Genomic DNA, 19,144 nt, shown 5'->3' with positions numbered 1-19,144 from the left:
GTTAGTTTACAGTAGAACAGTAAAAGAATGTCATGTCAGGCCTGATAAGCTCTCACGTGTAAGAGCTAAACGGTGGCCGCTGTGGTTTGTCTTCTACTAGAGTGGTCACTCTGTCGTCGCAACCCTGCAGAGTCATGTAGTCAATCAGTGACTGACCACACAATGAGCCTTAATTAGCCATGGCTGACACACGGCAACAATGACAAGAAGTGATTTCATGAAGCGCATGTCGGCCGCTATCCCACAATGCTTCGGCAAAGCCTGAGGAAGACACCCACCACCTCCACATCTTCACCTCCGCCCCCCCGTCTCAACAGAGGCCATGCACCTATGACTCATCCTGAGATGAATTTCCTCTTATCCTCCCGCAGCCCTCCCCCGTTCCCTGCTAAAGCGTTTCATCTGCCGAAGAATCTCTGCGTCTGCCTTTTATGTTCCAAGCAGGACAGAAGCGAAACGTTTGGGTGTAGCTCACACAAGGAGCCGAGAACAGGATGAGCCTCCAGTAGTCATGCCTGGAAAAGGGAAGCACCTTAAAATGACATTACATAAGATCAGGGTGAGATGGTTGGCGAAAAGAGTTTTGCATGCTCACACCAGACACGGCTTTTATTAAATAACTTTTATGGCCGTTAAATGAAGGTAATTTCAACATCCAGTAAACAAGTAATTAAGTAATTATAGCATGAGCAGTCTGTCTTTGGATTGTGTCATGCAATTGTTTGTTATTTTGCTGTTGTTTGTTTTTGTAGTATTACGTACTGTGGTCCTAATTAGAGAAGTCTAACGCAATGTAGACGTCAGTGGACTCCAAACTGCATGTCTCTCAGCTGTTCTCACACTCCTTAACCTGTGAGCAAGGAGAGGTCTCAATCTGTGTGTTTCCACAACACATGTGCACACATACACTCAAACACACACACACACATGCACACACACACACACACACACACACAGACATACACACACAGACATGCGCTCACACACACACACACACACAGACATACAGAAGAGTAAACACACTCAGCATAGGATGTTTTCCCCCCTGCAAAACACACAATCTGTAGCACGTTTCTGTTCCAGCCGTGGCAAAGTAAATAAGCCTGAGTGCAAAGCCTCTATGCTGGCTGTGCCTTGCCTGTCCGTGGTAGCATGTTGTTAATAATGTAAAAGGATCCTTGGGGATATTAGATACAGTTTCTGGGAGGAAGTTCCCATATTTACAGGTTCTTAAAATAGCCTCTTCACACAGCACTCGACCTGTATCAGTGTCCAGTCATGAAGACGGGGGCCCCAGTGCACTATCCTACACGTGGCCACCACTGATGTCACAGTGTGGGCTACAGAGCGGCTGTTGTGGAGAAGTGGGGGGTGGGGAGTACATGCGTGTGTGTGTGTGTTTGTGTATGTGTGTGGTTTTGCGTACAGTATGTAACTGACTGATATGTTCTACCCGCCCATCCCAAGCAATCCACCTTGATTCGTTGAAGGGTGAAAGCCTGAGCGTCGGGGGCGGTATGTGTGTGTGGGGGGGTGTTGTGTGGGATGTGATGGGGTGAATGGATAGTGAGAGCACAGTGCTTCACATGGGGGGATTGATACAGTTTGGGGGGCATACATTTTACAAACCGAAATTGATTAAGAATAGTCCTCGATGTTAAGCATTTTCCTTATTACAGGCATCAATGAGAACACTTAACATAGTCCTCACTTACATGATTTCGGTTTTGATTTTAAGTTAAGTTAAGTTTTAAGTAAGTGTTTGTGACAACATATGTCATGATAAATTTGGTAATATTTGATCGCTGTTTTGCTATAAAGCATCTTTCACGTAATGAATGGGCACTCTAGAAAGTGAAAGTAGGCCTACTATGCGCTCCATGTCTGTAGCTGTCTGTTCACGTCCGAAATCGATTATAACGTTGCTCAAATGGAAAACACATCCATGTTCCCTCTCGTCTCATGGGCACTCTAGGCTATGTCATGCTTATGAGTTTGCAAAATTCCTGACAGTTCCTGATTGCTAAACTTTTGTTTTCCTTTCCTGTCGGTTAGCAGTTGATGTAGAAGCACCTAGCATAATTTGACTTCAGCAGTGACAAATCCTGCAAAGAGAGAGAGAGAGAGAGAGAGAGAGAGGCACCCGCAAAGTGGTCCTGCACTCGCGTGTGTGTCTCTGCATGGGGCTACGTTCAATTGAAGTCAGAAATTGGTCCCTCTAGTCAATAGTCCCGCATTCACGCCGCTCCATTATTAGATTAACATTCTCAGACAGCGCTGTAAAATGTGTGCGGGAATTTCTCGCATTATGATGTCTACAGTTGTGGGACTTGCTGGAAGTGAGCAGCAGAGGAAGAGTAGAGGGGTGCTAAAAAGGTGGCGGCTGGTATTTCGATGAAACCTTTCCCTTTTGGCACTGGCGGGCACGTCCTGTGTCCTGTGCGGCGGGCCGACATGTTATATAAGGTGGTGTGAGGTGACGAGGACATGGTCGAGGACGAAGGGCGAAGTTGCTCACACACCTTCCCTTCTGCTGGCGTGACTGGGCTGTGACAGTGGCAGAGGGTCAGGAAACCACAGAGGGGAAAATCCGATGCCTCGACACACCCCACACGGGAGCCCTTCAAAGCGCCACATTAGCAGGATGTTAGTGCAGGGGGACATTTTATTAGTCTGTTGAGAGCTGTGGAGTAAGTGTCGAGGAAAACCAACAGTGTTTCTAACACTGACTGAAAATGTGAGGCTTTGAAATTCACCCCCTGCTCCAAAAAGGCAAATCTATATCCATAAGTAAACACAAGCATGTACACGTGTTTGACCATCAAGTCTTCCTGTGTTGTACAGTATGACCACTGGGTGCCAATAACAGGATTTGGTGACCAATGCAAGCCAGCAGTAGCCAAACTTTAGGCTAGGCAGCTGTAGCCTGGCACCCACCGCCTGTATCTCAGCTCATTTTCATCTCACTGAGATACTAGTCTGGCTCCTTTCAATGGGCTTATGTTTCCCTCAGTCAGTAATGTGAGAGGATGACATTAGTTTAGAAATCGAAAGTGGCAGTGGTAACCGGTAGTAGCAACGCCTGTCATCATTTAAAAATTGCAGTTGGAAGAATTTGCAAAATTATACAGCAAAGGTTAATACATTGTTTCCTGAATGCCCAGTGTGGTTTATTATCACGTTTGTAAAGGTTAGACAGAGTAGGAAGTAACATTAGGAATCCCTGATCAATGTGAGTGGTTAGGCAGGACCAATGATATCAAATTTAATGCAAAGTCTACGTCCATTACAATGCAAGGGTTGGCAACATTTCTTGTTGGAGAGTACCCAGACTGTCTTCCCAAAAGTGATACCAGACCAAGACCAAGGCAGCGGACACTTATTATTATTAATAAATTATTAAGGCAGATGTCCCATTTGCCCTATTTAGTTAAAATATCTGAAATATTGCAACATTGATTTTATGAAGATCAAGTTTCAAGTGTTAAGCATAAACGTAAGACACATGGAAGAATGGTTCACGGCAACTAGTATTCACAATTGTTTTGCATTTGTAGCCACCTTAGAACAACACCACGGCTGAAAGACGGCTGGGCGCTGTCAGGATGACTCGCTTCATCACCATTTGACCTGCATGATTAGGAGACAAAGTGTGAGCTATAATAAGCGAAACAATAAGTGTGTGTGTTTCAAAAAAAGGTCTTTCCTCTCCCCTTCTTGCTATTTTTTGTCTCTCATTTTGGCTTTTATTTGAAGAAAAAAAAATCCCCTTTGCAACACTGTTTGTGTCGGGCGGAGTCGCTGGAGAGGGAGCCAAAGCAAGCAGATTTTAATCATAAGAAAACACGCAGGCTGCAACTGCTCCAAACTGCTACACTCCATTGGCTTCCTACTGCATCTGTCGCCGCTCGTGGCCTGCCAGCACTGTACCCGGGAAACCGCACACACACACACACACACACACACACACACACACACACACACACACACACAAACACTCCCTCCACCCTCATTTACAGCAAGCATTGTTCAACACTGTGGGGTCCAATCCCTTATTGTCCATACGATTCCTTCAAAAAGAATGAAGATCTCTGACTGTGACTGTGAGCTTTTTTTGGAGGCTTTTCCGTCTTTAGTCATTTAGCTGCCCGTAACCTTGACGCTCATTGTTATTTAAGATTTGTGTACTGTGTTGATGATCGGTAGAAATGGAAAAAGTCTGAGGAAAGTGATATGGCCTGCAGAGGTGTGTTTATATTTTTGTTAAGACACTGCTGATGTTTCTTTCATCTTGGTGGGTGGCATATCTGTCTCTGACCATTCTAAAATAAAGCTCTTGACTTCTATTGAGTAGCTACAGTATGTAATTTAGGACTAGCTGAGATGTTAGTGTTTTAGGAGGACTGGGTTTCTTACACTGCAAACCTTAAATGGAATGCTTCTTTGTTGGAATTAAAAAAAAAGTCGTAGAAAAGAGGATATGGTCTACATTTCCCATAGCAAAAGTCTCCCCTGAGACACGAAGTTGCACTTCCTCAAAGGCACTGTGGAGACTAGTCTAGATGGGCAGTAGATTGTTCTGTTGAGTGAATCCAATTAGAAAACCTCATGATTGAACACTCTTTAGTTTTAAAAAAAGACCCTTCAAATAGCCTTTGGGGACTTCTAGAACCTTAAGGCCAAGCCCCATTAGCAACTGCTGACGTCTTTTAACTGGGCAACAGCCACTGGAGACATCTGATGCGTGTCAGCCTCAGGATTTAGAAGGATTTAGAAAGTTCAATTTCTTTTTATGTCAGGTCCAGAGAAATGGCTTGGTTTTCGATTAAATCTTTACTGTCTTCAGTTTGACACATCTTTTATGGCATTGTAGGTTAAAAGTAGGTTAAAAGGCCTTATCAACTGTTGCCAGTAACAAAGAAAACATGACCTGGCCTATATTGCAATCTGGCTCATAAAATATCATGCCTTAGTAATGAAAGCAATATCTGTATGGACCCTATAAATTCTAATTACACTGCAAAACTGCCATTGTGATTCTGTCATTGTTATGCTTTAAACTACCAAGTCTTGTTTTCACCATTTCAACAAAATCATTGTTAGAAGGTGTTTCAGAATGTTGGGCTAAACGTCGTCACCAGTGGGCGTTGGCCTTAATGGGACTTCTTTAGAGTGTTCCAGAATCCCAGTGCCAGCCGCTGTCTGAGCTACCTGTCCCGTGGGGGAGAGAAGACCCCCATCTGCTGTGTGTCAGCCAGCACCTGGGCCCCAGCTAGCACAGTCACACTCTGTCTGCAGCCTGGAGGTGTCAAGGGAGGAGAGGGGACGGAGACCAAGGACAGATAGGACCTGAGGGGCCCCCCGGCTGTGTGTCAGCCAGAGGGGACGAGGGCGGGTGCCGATGTTGACCACCACCCCACCCCACCCCACACCCTTCCCACTCCTGGACACAGACGCAGGGGGCTAAACGAGCTTGCTGATTGACGAAGTGAACTTTGCTTTATGGACAGTCCAAGCAACGGGGCCACCAGGCCTCGGATCCACTTGTGTTTGCTGACGTCTCCATTCTATTTTGAGGCTGGAATTCTTCAGTTTCCTTCTGTGTTGTGAGCTGTTGGGCAAAGTAATGATCGCCACAGAGGTCTGCACAACTTTCAATGCAGCGTATGAAGCACCTATGTATCAGGAAAGTGTTGGAATTTGAAGGTTGTTTGACCGCAATTGAAGAAAACAACACATTTCAGTTGTATCATTGTGCTTATATATATATTTATATATATATATAATATAAACAGATAATAAAACGTTTTAAACCACACTAATTTCTAAATTTGCGTTCTTTGCTGCTTCCTGGAGCAGAGCATCGTTTGGTACAATAGACTCTGCATTTTATTTGTGATGCAGTGGAACAGAACCCGCAACAACCAGCAAGCAACCTTTGCCTCTAGACCCTGGGTGGGCTGACTGTGCTTAGTAAAGAGTCCTCATTTACACACAGCTATAAACATCCCTTTAATGAGGACACAAGTGTGATTGTCAACAACCACCGTGCCCCACCCTCCTCCCTGTCAGTGCCACGGCTGTGACAGGTCAGTGAACATATCAGAGTGGAATGGCAAGGTCCTAAGGGAGCGATGACTGACTGCCAACGCAGCCCGGGTCAGGCTTTTGCTAAGGCCAGTAAACCGCGCTCCCTTGGGCCTGGCTTTGCCATGGCGGTGCCAGCGAGGGCGTGGGTACCCTTGATCAGCGAGGGGGAGAAGGGGTCAGAGGGACCCCAAGGGCCAGTTTAGAACGGCTTTTAAAGGGTATTAAAATAGCATTTGCAGACCGGAGAGGACAAAAGAGCTGGGTGTCTCTGGGGCTTTGGACACTACAACCCCAATGACACACACACACACACACACACATACACACATACAAACATACACACATACGCACACACACACACACATGCACCATCACCACATGCTCTGCCTTTGTGCAACCTCTCCATGACACACACACAATCTCAACACACACAGTCACACAAAACTCTTACAAAATAATTGTCTTCCTGGCACTGGAAGAGGCCCTTATTTTACTCTCCCTCACCGCTTGCCCTTCTGCTTGGAGACACCTCAGCACAATGGAGGAGATTGTCTGAGGTTGGTGAGCGCCTCTCTTGCACTCGCTTCAGTGCGTTCCTCTCTCCTCCGACTTTATCTTGATCATAAATGGCTGCATTTTGCGGCTGTGCTTAATTCGATAACTGGAGCCCGTTTTTGGCCAGGAGGCTCGCACAATTTTTCAAGTGAGGAAAATGGGACACAGGTTAAAAAACATTGCTGAGCAGAGCTGTCGACACGGCAAACAAAGATGAGATGAGATGAGCTCCCCTCCCTCCCTCAATCCAGCCTTGTTATAGTGACGACCTTCTCTTTAGATTACCCCGGTTGTCGAATCATATGGCTCCCATTAAAACGAGGGATTTGGAATCCCTGTGTAAAACATGTGGCCAAATTCCACTTGGATTCGCTGTTAATGTTGAGGTTTCTGGAATGATATAGTACCATTATTGTGTAACTGTTATAAGATGGCTCACTACCACAGCACATGTCCTTCAAGTGACTCTGAACTTTAGCTGGTTTTATTTCATTTGTTTTTTTTTCAGTGCATGTTTTGTGTTTGTTTGACCATTGCCCAAGTGTCAGATTTTAATAAAGGCTTTAAAATGGAGGATCCAGGGAAGCTTCAGATCATGGCTTATGACTGTCCTGTTCAGATTTCAGAACTACTAAAGTCACTAAGTCTTGTCTTTAGAACATACACTATAGGCATTAAATATAAGTTATTGTCTGGATTCTTGTAGTTCTTCCAGATGTGGAATTGGAGACCCCCAGAGTTATGCACCAAATGGAGTCAGGTGTTGTTTACACTGGTCTCCATATTCAGATGACCTTTGACACCTAATGGTCAGGTCTCATTCATAGGTCTTATTTATGAGATGACAGGAAGAGCTGTGTGTCTGTGTCTTTTGTATTTTGTAGGCATATATTCTAATATTAATTGTATAACTCAAGTTGCTTTGGTATAGAAATACATTGAAAGTAAAATGTTCCATTTTTAGATATTATGTGTGAAGAATTATGGTAATAGGACCAAAATAGTGGTTGGATTTGTCCCATCTCGCATAATAGGAAACTTCAGAAACTGCTGTTATTCTCATTTCGGTTTGGTAAGCCAACCGCTTCTGTATTTTCCAGAACAAACCCTTCCATTTTTTTGTCAAGCTTACTGGTAGAAATGATTAAGTACAAATTTCCTGTGTTTCACTTGCAACACAGCAGAGCTTAGCAGGTTGGAAGCTCCTGCTGCAGTAGTCGGCCTACATGCCCCCCCATTTCTCTACATTATTTCCAGCCATTTACGAGAACCTGTGTGATTAATCTTCAGAAGACTGTTTCGGTTTGTGAAACGCTTACACTTACACGTTTCTCTCTGCAACCTGGTTTTCCCTCCACTCTACAATGACAAGCGGTCAGTCGTTCAGTCAGTCTCGCTATCGTTTGCATTGCCGCTGACTTGAAAGGCAAGCAGGCCTGATTGAAATGAATGAGGTGTGGAGAACTTTAAGCCTTATTAGTGTGCACTGGATGAGAGCTATGTAAGTGTGTGTGTGTGTGTGTGTGAGTGTGTGTGTACGCCACTGGAGCTCTGTGCCATCTGTTCAGTCCCAGTGGAAGGGGGCCAGCGCACAACCACAGGCCAGTGGGATGCTGGGATGGTGCTGAAGACGTCATCGTGTCTCAAGTGTCTTGTGTTCTTTGACAGAGGGCGGAAGTGTGGGTGTATATGACATGTGTGTGGGTGGGGGTGTCCTGTGCCCCCGGTGTGCCTGTTGGGGGAAGGGGGTCAAAATATTATGTAATTGTCCTCTGCAGTTCTTCACAGGTTTAGAGGACCAGGTCACAGACACACACACACACACACACACACATGCACGCACAGTTTGGGTAGCCTAGTACTAAAACCACCCAGGTCAGTTTCCATGAAACATGAAAACAAATGGGCATACTGACCATGGCCTTTGTGCCCCTTCCACAGGAGGTATCACAGCAGGGGCACAACATGCATGGCCAGCCTATCCGTTTGCTCTTCCTTTTCGTGGAAACCAACCTGGTGCTCCTAGAAGGCAGGGGGTCTGCACCCTAGAAGGGGGAAACAAGAGTTTTAAAAAGGGCCGCTCAGGTTTCAGATTTGTCACCACTTGAAACAATAGTCATGCTGTTTTTGCTTTCAGTGCCCAGGCATTCTTTAACCTTTAACCCCACTTAGCTTTGTTTAGCATGTTAACCCTGGCAGGTCAATGTCCAAATAGCTACATGGGACTCTGTTAACCATCATACAGCACATGCATCTCCACATATACATTTGAGTGAAGTTCCAGGGATGCCAATACACGCATATAGATACACTCTTTTTGTGTGTGTGTGTGTGGGGGGGGCGGGGGATTCTCTCAGTGTTGTCTTGGTTACTTAGTTCTTGCTTGTTTTTGTTTTGCATTGGCAGTAACAGGTTTGATTTGCGTAGTTACACTGTTGGCTTGGTGATCCATATGGGATGTGAATTGTTCGCAGGGAGGAAATACCATGGCTGTTGACAAAGGCCCGCTGGTGGTAGTTTTGTTTTAGTGTGTAGAGCTTGAGCGTGCCCCCCACCCACACAATCGCTGCATGCGACATGCTGACCATAATCTGGAACACAAACCTTAAGAAATGGTAAGTCCCCATGTCAAACACATCAAAAGCAGTGCAGCCCTGATTTTGATTAGGAGCCTCTTTCTTGGGGACAATTTGCTTAATAACTCCCAATGCAAACAGTGTTTCTGTTTTTTTTTGGCCTCTGTTGTTGGATTTCTGTGATGACGTTGTTGAGTTCGCGTGCCACATGTGGCAGGGACTGGCGTGTGGTGTGGTGTTGGGGCCTGCACTCGTTTCCCCCTCTCGGCGTTGGCGGTCATGTGTTGGCCGTGTCCAAAGCAGGCCCGCTGAACAACATGTGGTGTCCTGAAGTGACAGTCGCTGTAAACAGTGTTCCCCTTAGGCCGTGACTTGGCCCCGGCCCTCCGCGTGCGTAAGGCAAGCTCGGGGGACCGAGCTGAGCTCATTGTGTTTCTTGGGGAGAAAAGCTATGGAGCTTGCTGTGAAGCTTGTGTCCAAACGTATGGCTCTGATTTCAGTGCACTAACGCAGAGTAGATCCCGGCTCTCTCGTGTGCATAGCGGATGTTCAAACACTTTTATTGATAGACCTCCACTGGTGCTCAGCATGTTCCAAACCTGCTGCTTTCGGTCAGATAAATGCTGAAAAGAGGAGAATGTCTTACTGCGTCTTATTTTCAAAGGTTTTAAGGAGGAGGTAGAGCTCTTGGAGGTAGACAGGGTACAGCGGTAGCTGAAAATGGCAAACCACAATGCAAAGTTTCCCCTGCTGCATTTTATCCTTCGAAAACCACTCGCATTATACTTAACAAGAATCAGGGTTCACATTCTGCCCGCCATCATGTTAGCGAGCAGCTAACGAAGAGGTCACATTTTAGGAGCCTTAAGCCTTGAGGCAGTTTTTGGTAATTCCCGAAAAATGCCCGAGGAGCCATTTCCCTAAATTGTGTCATAAATTTTAACGATGGCATGTGGGCTGGAAATCGCTTTTCGTTAAGATGGAATCCTTGTTTAATATTTGCCACAAAAATCTGCCTCTGTTCTCCTGCACCAATTAATGAAAGGCTTAGAATGACAGTGCATCTGCAAGTCTTTCCCAACACTCTCAAACATTGCTTTATGTTCCAGCATCTGAGCAAGGGAGTCCAATAAGGTTGGGAGCAGCATTGAACTCGTAAACAAAGAGTTTTGGCAAACATTCCTTTAACTTTCTCCCCTCTTATTATTGTATAACGACATTCAGGCTTAAAGGTTTAGCTGACAAGACCATTTTACAATGTAGGCCAAGTGGATGCATGCATACTGCTGATGTTGTCACGCCTCCAAGGAACTGAATCCATGGAGTTATTATTAGCCATATTTGCGACATAAATCTGTTGTCTTGACAAGGGATTGAAAATTCCCCTTCTCAAGGACACTGCGACTTGTGAATGTGGCAGCTTAGCTTACTCGAGCATCTCAGCCATTCCATCAGCCTCATCATAAAAGCATCCCTTCCCTCTTCGTCATGTCTAGACGTTTCTTAGAAGTGAAATTCGCCTTTGGAGCGTGGTATTGCTACGCATTCATCAGCAGGCGGTCCTGAGTTCAAAGAGAAACACTGTACTTGGTCTATGGACCCTTTCAAGAGAGTTCCATTATCAGCATCATAGTTGGCCCCACAAGACTTCCTTTTTAACATTCCATATGTTATCTTAATGCAGAGGAAGTAGATTGGGGCCCAAATAGAACGTTCAAGCATTGTTTTTGTTTTTATTGTTGAAAGGGTCTATATGATAGAAGTATCTTATTTTACTCACACCATTATCACTCAGTGTTGCTGCTATGAGCTGTTTGTATTAATATGTGGTATAGGTTTCAACGTTAGATTTATTTGCGGATTTGGAGTCTAATAGTGTTACCCTGGAGTGATTGAATAAAGGGCCTTTCCTTTGAAATTGTATGTTTTGTTTGTGTGGGTGTCTGGCCACACACAGCGATTCACTTTCATTCCGCCATCAGCCTCACAATGCAAGGTGAGTCACCCTATTCAAGGAGGAATAATGATACAAATCACTTTGAACTTCAAAACCATTTACAACACAAAAGCAGCCATTTAGCAGTGGTGAAGGGTTACATGGGGAAAGAGTTGGGGGAAAAGGACCCATGTAAAAGACTGTTTACCTGAGGTCTCGGACACACACGCGACCCATTTTCTCGGGCGCGCTTTGTGGCCGATGTAGCAGGCACGTACAGTATAGCCCGTATGACTGACTGCAAGCTAGGGGTGGACCAGCAAGCTTTTCTATTTCTGGCACATGCCGATCGGGTAGTGACCACATTATGGCTGGGGGAGAAGACTCTCATTGTGTGGTGTCACACAAAGAGGACATGACCTTGACATCCCAGCACTGGCAAACGCTCAACAGATGCACAGCCAAACTAGATCTCTTTGAACTACGTCCTGACCTATGACATACTGATTTTATTACTTTGCTGACATCATTCTTTGTTTGTAATGAGATTATATTGAATCAAGTTGATGAATTGGTATATTGATAACGTTATATACACTGATAAAAAATCCTCTTCGGACTTAAGACGATAAATTTACTGTATTGCGAAGAACAGTTTGGGGAAATGATATAGTCAGTGGACGGCCTTCCTCATTTACTAATCAGTTTATCACACAGTACTATTTATGCTGAACAGTAGCAAAAATGCTTTTCTGATTAATGACGACTAAAAATAGTGCATTTTTATGAGCAAAGGGCAAAGAGGCCAGTATCACATTCAGTCCAGAGCCACAACCTTTAACCCAGAGGAAAACAAGTTGTTTGTTTGCTTTTTTTGCGGTGCACCAAGTATTTCCTCAAGCTTCCCTGGCCGGGCATCCTCTGTGCATCTCCATTAAGCCGGCTGTGGGGAAGTAAGAGCCGTGACTAGCTAACATCTGGTCAAACAACAGCAGGATGGGGATGGATGGGGTGACCCCATAACTGCATGTAGGCAACATGTTAGTCGGTGCCCCTCGCCATCATGCAATCAGACAAAGTGGATGTCAGTGGTAAAGTGAGGCCTTGCGGCTGCTCGGGTGTTTATTTGCTGCAGTTATGAGACCTGAATGTCTTAAACCGAGGCCCCAGCCTAATGCCCTACAGCCATGGGAGATTGTGTTTATGTCATCAATCAAACAATATGGTGTTCCTAAAAGAAGAGTGACAAGCACAACAGTCGCCATAGTACACAAATAGCGTTGCATTCTTTACAATCTTTCCTCCTCCGAGATGAACGTTAGGGATAAGACCAGACCATAATGATGCCACAGTGTTATGATGTGCCCTGAACACAATGGATGACATGAATGGATCGCATTCTTCCACAGTCGGTACACAAACAATGCCTGAGTTGTAAACCCCTGGTCCCTCCGGTGCGGCCCGGGCTGAGGTTTTTGTGTTTTGTTTTTCCACCAAAAGTCATTTGCGCACCACGGAGGGCCCCTGCCATTTGAAATCGCAGAGACTGGGTGTCAGTCAGTCAGCACACACTCCAGACAAGTGTTTTCGATTCCCTCGCGCTGCGTTTCGGCTTCAGATGACTCGATTCCGAGAGGCACGAAAAAAAAAAAACACCCTTCATGGCCGCTCCGGTCCACCGCAAAAAAACTTGGTTGTCTTACGCGTTCGTTTCTTTCTCTACTTTCTCGTCCTAATCAAAGCAATCTGCCGAGGCACACACAACACATGGCAAGAATTCCCTTTTTCGAAATGACGCCAATTAGAAGCAAATGCCTCTGCTGGCTCCGATAAGGAAGCCACGTTGGCCCCTGCAATATTTAAATCAACAACTTTAATTTGGAAGTATTTACATGTGGCCCCGTCACTAAAGACCTAGCTGAAACAATGCGTTTGTCAAACACTGGGTCTTCAGATGTGACAGGATTTAATGGGGTGGAGGTTACTCAAGATGACATGATTTGTTATGAAATTGGCCCCCAACTCCAGCGATTTTTCTCAAACTCTCAGGGAGATGACTTACAGACTCAAGGCTGAAGGTAGTGCACCAGTCCCCTAGAGTATAACCACATTGCGTGGCCTGTCTGATCGCTTATTTCCACTTGAGATGGTTCTCAATCAGACATGGATGTATATTCTCTCTCTCTCTCTCTCTCTTGCTTGGTCGTTGTCTCTCTTTCAGTCCTGAAGCATTTGAAACTAATGTGAATGCAAGCTTTCTCTTTGAGGGTGGCTGGGCATATGACTCACGTTGTGATGAGATTTGCGAGCTCTGGTTTGGATGAGCCCATCTTGCAGCGCACCGCTGAGACAAACAGTCTTTTCTCTCATCGCCATCTGCTTGGCATGTTTGGAGTGCCTTTGGAAAAAAGAGGGAGAGAGAGAAAGAGAGAGACGTGAGTGAGAGAAAGAAAAACTTAAGGGGAATTAAAATACTGCAGATCTCACACTTTTGCGATCCAAGGGAAAAGTCATTTTGCCGCATGGCAACGGTTGCTGTGAAGCATGCCAGGGCTGCTCACGGAGATTGGAGCGCTCATCTCGCTTCGGCAGAAGGAGCTTCACTCTGAGACTCGCTGTTACATGAGAATTGGGTTTTAGTCCTACTTTGTTGGACATTATGCATTCACTGTCCTCTGCCTACTTTTTTTGTGCCTAGCGAGCTATATGAGTCACCATGTGTTTCAGACTGACCTTCCTCATAGATTTGCCCTCAGCGTCCCTCACTCTCGCTAATAGAGAAATCAGAGTGACATTTCTGTGCTAATGCTGTTTATGGCTGATGAGGCAGCCTTCCTTTCTGGCTGCAAAATGTGTTTTAAGTCTCACGAACATGAGATAAGTTTGGATGGTGTTGACATTCTCTCATCCGTTTATTGTTTTGGTCATTTAGAGTTCTTATACTGGCTGCCATTACACTAACTGTGATATGTAGCCTACCACAGAAATATTAGAACATGATTATAACAAAATATATATCTGGGACTCTATATCTGGGATATTTTGATGTAATCAATGCTTATTTTGCGTATTTCATTTACTTATTCTGCATGTGCATGCATAGATTGACTGGAGGGTGGAGTGGGGGACAGTGGCTGGCACACAGTAGCAAGTTCAGTTGGCCAGAAATGCTAGTATTGCTCACAGCTTAGTAAAACATCAGCTTCTGGTTAAATACAGGTCTATGTGCTATGGTTGCACGACAGCAGCACACATAAAGGAATAGCTGATTCAGCAAAAAAGTGTGCATTGAAGCAGATGTGTGATGCCATGTTGTCTCCCTGGTGAATACTGCCAAGTCTTTACACAGGAAGCATGTATAAATCATTCAATTCCTTGATGGCACTAAATAATTTCCTGAAAAATGCAGATGAAATAATTGGCTAGACATGGCAGGTTCTCTTCAGTAGGGAGACTTCCAAATGGCACATTCTCAAACTAATCAAAGGATTAAGCTTTGCATGGCTTACCGTTGTCATTTTGTTTGCAAGTATACTGGGCCAATGCTCTGGCAAACCTGGCTTAATGCTTCCCTATGAGGAGCACACGTTTTCATCTACACACACTGTCTTACTCATGGTTTAGATGCCTTGAGAAATCTCCAGATAAGGACAGCCAGAGGACATGTACTTGAAACTCTCTACTGGCCTTTCAACATGAAAAAAGCAGAATAATTTGTTTTCATTTGCTCTTATTAGGACAAAAATGCAGTCTAAAAATAGATCTCAGAGGCATTTAAGGTTAAGACATACTCCCGTTTTGAGGTTTCTCAACAAATTCTTTGGCTCCTTTTTGAAGATATGGAGGTTGCACACAGGAAGCTTGATTGAGGCCTTTAAGGTTAAAACGACATCATCCCCAAATTAACATATAATTTCCAACCAACTCTTGTTTTGAAGATATGGAGGTTGCACTTAGAGAGCTTGATTGCGATCTCAATCATGGCTTAGTGCACACTTCCTGCGTCGCTGTTTCTCAACCCCTCCTCTTTTTCAGAGCCTGTGACATGGGTGTCGAGGACCTTTTTTTTTTTTTTTACTTCTGCTTCAGGCTTGCCTCTCATCTTGTCCATAGCTCGTGTGGGCCACCACTTCCTGTTAAAACAAATAAGGCAGAGAATAAAGAAAGAGTTTATTTTTTCTGTTTTATTTACTTTTTTATTCTTCCTCACGCGGCTATAATTAGCCCAGCAGTCCCCTCCTTAGCCTTTCAGACAAAGCCCTCATGGGACATTTTGCTCTGACACCCTCTTGGGATCTTGTTCGACCTTGTTTCCAGTCTCTTCAGATAGCATTGATTCCTCTAAATTCATCCGTGAGAACAGCTTTTACATTGTTGTTGTTTGACATTGTAAAATTTACTGATAAGTGACAAGTTGTCATGTTTTTCCTACAACCCAAGTGGAAAGTCAGCTTGGTTTTAAAATGAAGTGTTGTTTTTGGATCTGCTAAATAGGTCACAAGCCCAAGATTGAACTATTGGGGATCTCTTTGTGGCCAGGTTTGTGATTTGGGGTATTTAGGAAAAGATTACATCAGAGTACTCCTACTGAAAGTGATTGCATTAACACACAATATGACATCAAGCAGAGCTGGGCTTTCTTCTGCTGGACTGTTTTTTTATCACTGCTTGCTAAGATCTCTTATCTCAAATGAGAATGAGAATTCTCACTCTCTTTATCTCTCTCTCTCTCTTACTCACACTCTGCCACTCACTCACACACAACCATACACACACACACACACACACACACACACACACACACACACACACACACTCAAACACACACAACCACACACACACACACACACACACACACACACACACACACTCAAAACACACACACACACACACACACACACACACACACACACACACACACACAAATGCTGCATCTAATGTGTAATCATGTGGCGCTGGTCTCCCCTCGGCTGCTTGGCTCAGGGCTGGATAGCCCTTGGCGTGGGGCCTGCGATTATGGGGGCCAACCCGCTTGTCCCGGCGCTCCAGAGAGACGGACTCAGGTTCAGCAGGCAGGATACAGCTGGAGCGGATCCCTCTGGTCAAGGCCGAGAGAGGGGGAGAGAGAGAGAGAGAGAGAGAGAGAGAGAGACACAGAGAGAGAGGATGGAGGTATTGGGGGAGGGAGGTGGGTAATTTCCTTACAAGGCTTGTGTATTTTTTTAAAAATACCCTGAGATGTTGTGAGCTTGGTGGTTCTTCTTTGTAAGCAGTAGGGGGTAAGAAAGATGCCATAAGCACCCCCCCCCTCCAAAAAAGGGGTACATTTTGCGTGTCCCCGCTTTTTTTACTTTTACACCATACATTGTTTCCTGGACAGCTGGCCGGTCCGTTTTGGGTGTGGGTAGGGATGGGAGGATATGACCGGCCGCTTACAATGCACAGCCAGCCAGGAAGAATTCCCCACAGTTTCAGATACTGGGAATCACATTGCGACATACATCAACATTTCCCCTCAAATGCTGTACACACCATGGCCTGAGCCGAGGGCATATTTCAATCCCTTTGAAACACTATCACATTTCATGCCAGACACTTTGTTTCTTTTTTTCAATCTGATGGCAACCGTCTTTGCATGTTATGGGACACATTTTGAAAACAATCAAATAACATAAAGACAAATTAATATTTTGCCCAGTTGAATTATTGTTTTATGGGCTTCGCGCTGATGAGCGCATTCTGCTATGTGCCCATGAACTCGCGCTTGCGGTTCCTTTAAAGTTGTACAGAAGTGAGAGAAGATCCAAACTGTAGGAGGGGGGAGGGGGCAGTGCACCAATAAGGGCGACTCGTTGGGAGCTGCGCTGCGTCGGCACAGATAAGATGAGCATGTTAGCGTTTCAGTCTGAAGACACCGCGCAAAGCGAATGGTTGACAATGGCATTAAAAGTAGTCCACCCTTAAGTCACAGAAGGTTTAATACGTCTGTCGAGCATAAATGGATGGACAACGGATGATTGCATTAAGAAATCACTTGTCATCAGGGGAGACGACTTATTGGAAATAATGGGGAATACGACTCCCAAACCGCTCATTGGTAAGCTATTAAAATAAATATCACCCATAAACTGAGTGTATAATGCAATGATTGGGTCTATATTGCAGATGATTAGAATGAGCGTGGGTAAAGATGGGTTGTCCTCATTTCTTTACTTGAAGGCTACTGTACCATGCTTTGCCTCTACCCCTCCCGACAACTGTCTTGAGTCGCTGCAGCGTGAGTGGCGCGGTGAGAGCGTGCGTGGGTGAGGAATGATAAGGTGGCAATACAGGAGTGTCTGAATAGACATAAAGAATCATTGAAGAGTGGCATATTTCTGCATGTGGTTATTATCAGTCACGGCCAGCTTTCCATACAACGTAGACCACTGGCTGTCTGTCATAGATGATTTTGTGTTTTGTGAGAGACCGTTTTCCACAGCGCACGTCAGTGTGGTGATTCCCTCAGTTCAGCGTAGGTGACGTTTTCTGTCGTTATTTATTTATTTCTGCATAAGGTAGTGAAGAATATGCAAACATGTTCATTGATAAATCATATAATGTGGGCTACTGTAGGGTAGGTTATCATTCTACAATAAACATGATTGAATTTGTTAATGTACATATGATGTAGTTGATGTAGTTATGATATAGGTTTTTGGCCTATTATTTATTGCAGTGAGTGTCATCTACAGTATTGTTTTTAGGCCACTTTCCACGTTACTTTGTCTGAAGATTAATCGAATTGTGAATGTTATTGTGAGAACTTGGGGGAATCATCTTTCCATTGGACATAGTTATGCAGGCTGCGGCCCCTTACAGGTTTGTGTAACGACGAGAGTTTTCTCGGTTCTTTGAAAAATAAAGGACATTAGTGATATTCTCCTCTATTTCCCAGTCGTTGTCAGCGTAAAGTGAAAGCTTGACACTGTCAGGTGGTTCAGATTAGGGAACACCAATGATAAACAAAACAAAAAAAGACCACACACACACACACACACACACACACAAGAGAATAGCCTACCTAGGCTAAATGAAAATCAGCCCGGTATGTTCTGAAGTCTTTTGAAAAGTCTTTTGATCATTGTCGTTGACTTTTTCATACTCTTTGACTAGTTCTTATTTAGTCTGTGTCGTAGCCTATGTATGACCGCTTTATTGTTGAGCATGCCATTACCACCCATAAATAGCTTGCCTGTCTTGTTAGCTCTAGATTGTATTTATAGTATTGCTATTGTCAGCCTCTTTAGTAGCTTACTCTAGGCCTTTGATCATATGTCATGGATGTTTACACCGATGGGAAAAAGGGCGCTTATTTTCGCGGTGGAGAGACTGCAGCAGGTGAGCGCAGTGTACTTCACCTGACTGTTAACCTGACCTACTAGACAACACCTCTACTGTCGGCCTAACGTAGGTGTGAATTACCATGCCAACGACCTTATGTTGTTGACAGAAAAGCCCGTAGGTGTGCCAGTAGCCAAGTCATCAGTAGTTGACTTGTGTCTCAAGTGCAAGCGAAGTCTTTCAATCGATTTTAATTTCCCACAGATGTTTGTGCTGATGGCTCTTGATCGAATAAACACCGAATTCAGTTAGGCAGTTTGGCATAGGCTACCCCTTGTGCCTCGACTTGTGAGAAGACAGGAAACATGTGGTCTGTCTGAGATCTAACAAGCCATGGTTTGTGAAGACTCCGTGCGCGAGAGTAGGCCTAATCAATAATGCATGGACCAATTACATGTTTATTGTCCTAGCTGATATTTAAATGTTGAGCTATATCTCCGTGAACACCCATTACCAGTCGCCATCGTTTTTTCCTCTCTGCTGTATGGCAGGGAATTGCATACAGATGTGAATTTGGGGTACAGAAATCTGTGTTCCGGGACTGACCTTCCCTTTAATATATGAAACTATAGAAACGACTCAATTACAGCCTATGGATAATGAT

At 44.6% G+C, this 19,144-nt stretch overlaps 1 protein-coding gene across 2 annotated transcripts in view; it reads left to right on the top strand.

Annotated features, from left to right (window-relative positions):
* neurl1b (neuralized E3 ubiquitin protein ligase 1B) overlaps positions 1–19,144 on the top strand; it is a 44,418-nt gene that overhangs the window by 3,703 nt on the left and 21,571 nt on the right. Inside the window, exon 1 of one of the 2 annotated variants that reach the window (XM_048231863.1) lies at positions 17,008–17,254. The exons of the other annotated variant lie outside the window; for it this stretch is intronic. Coding sequence (XP_048087820.1) covers positions 17,224–17,254 — 31 coding nt within the window. The 5' untranslated portion in view covers positions 17,008–17,223. Of the gene's footprint in view, positions 1–17,007; positions 17,255–19,144 lie in introns of those variants that run through there. 2 annotated transcript variants of the gene reach the window in all.

Source organism: Alosa alosa, chromosome 21 (assembly GCF_017589495.1).
Source record: "Alosa alosa isolate M-15738 ecotype Scorff River chromosome 21, AALO_Geno_1.1, whole genome shotgun sequence".
NCBI classification, from domain to species: Eukaryota; Metazoa; Chordata; class Actinopteri; order Clupeiformes; family Clupeidae; genus Alosa; species Alosa alosa.
The sequence above is the reverse complement of the archived record's forward strand: the minus strand, read 5'-3'. Positions and strand labels throughout refer to the sequence as shown.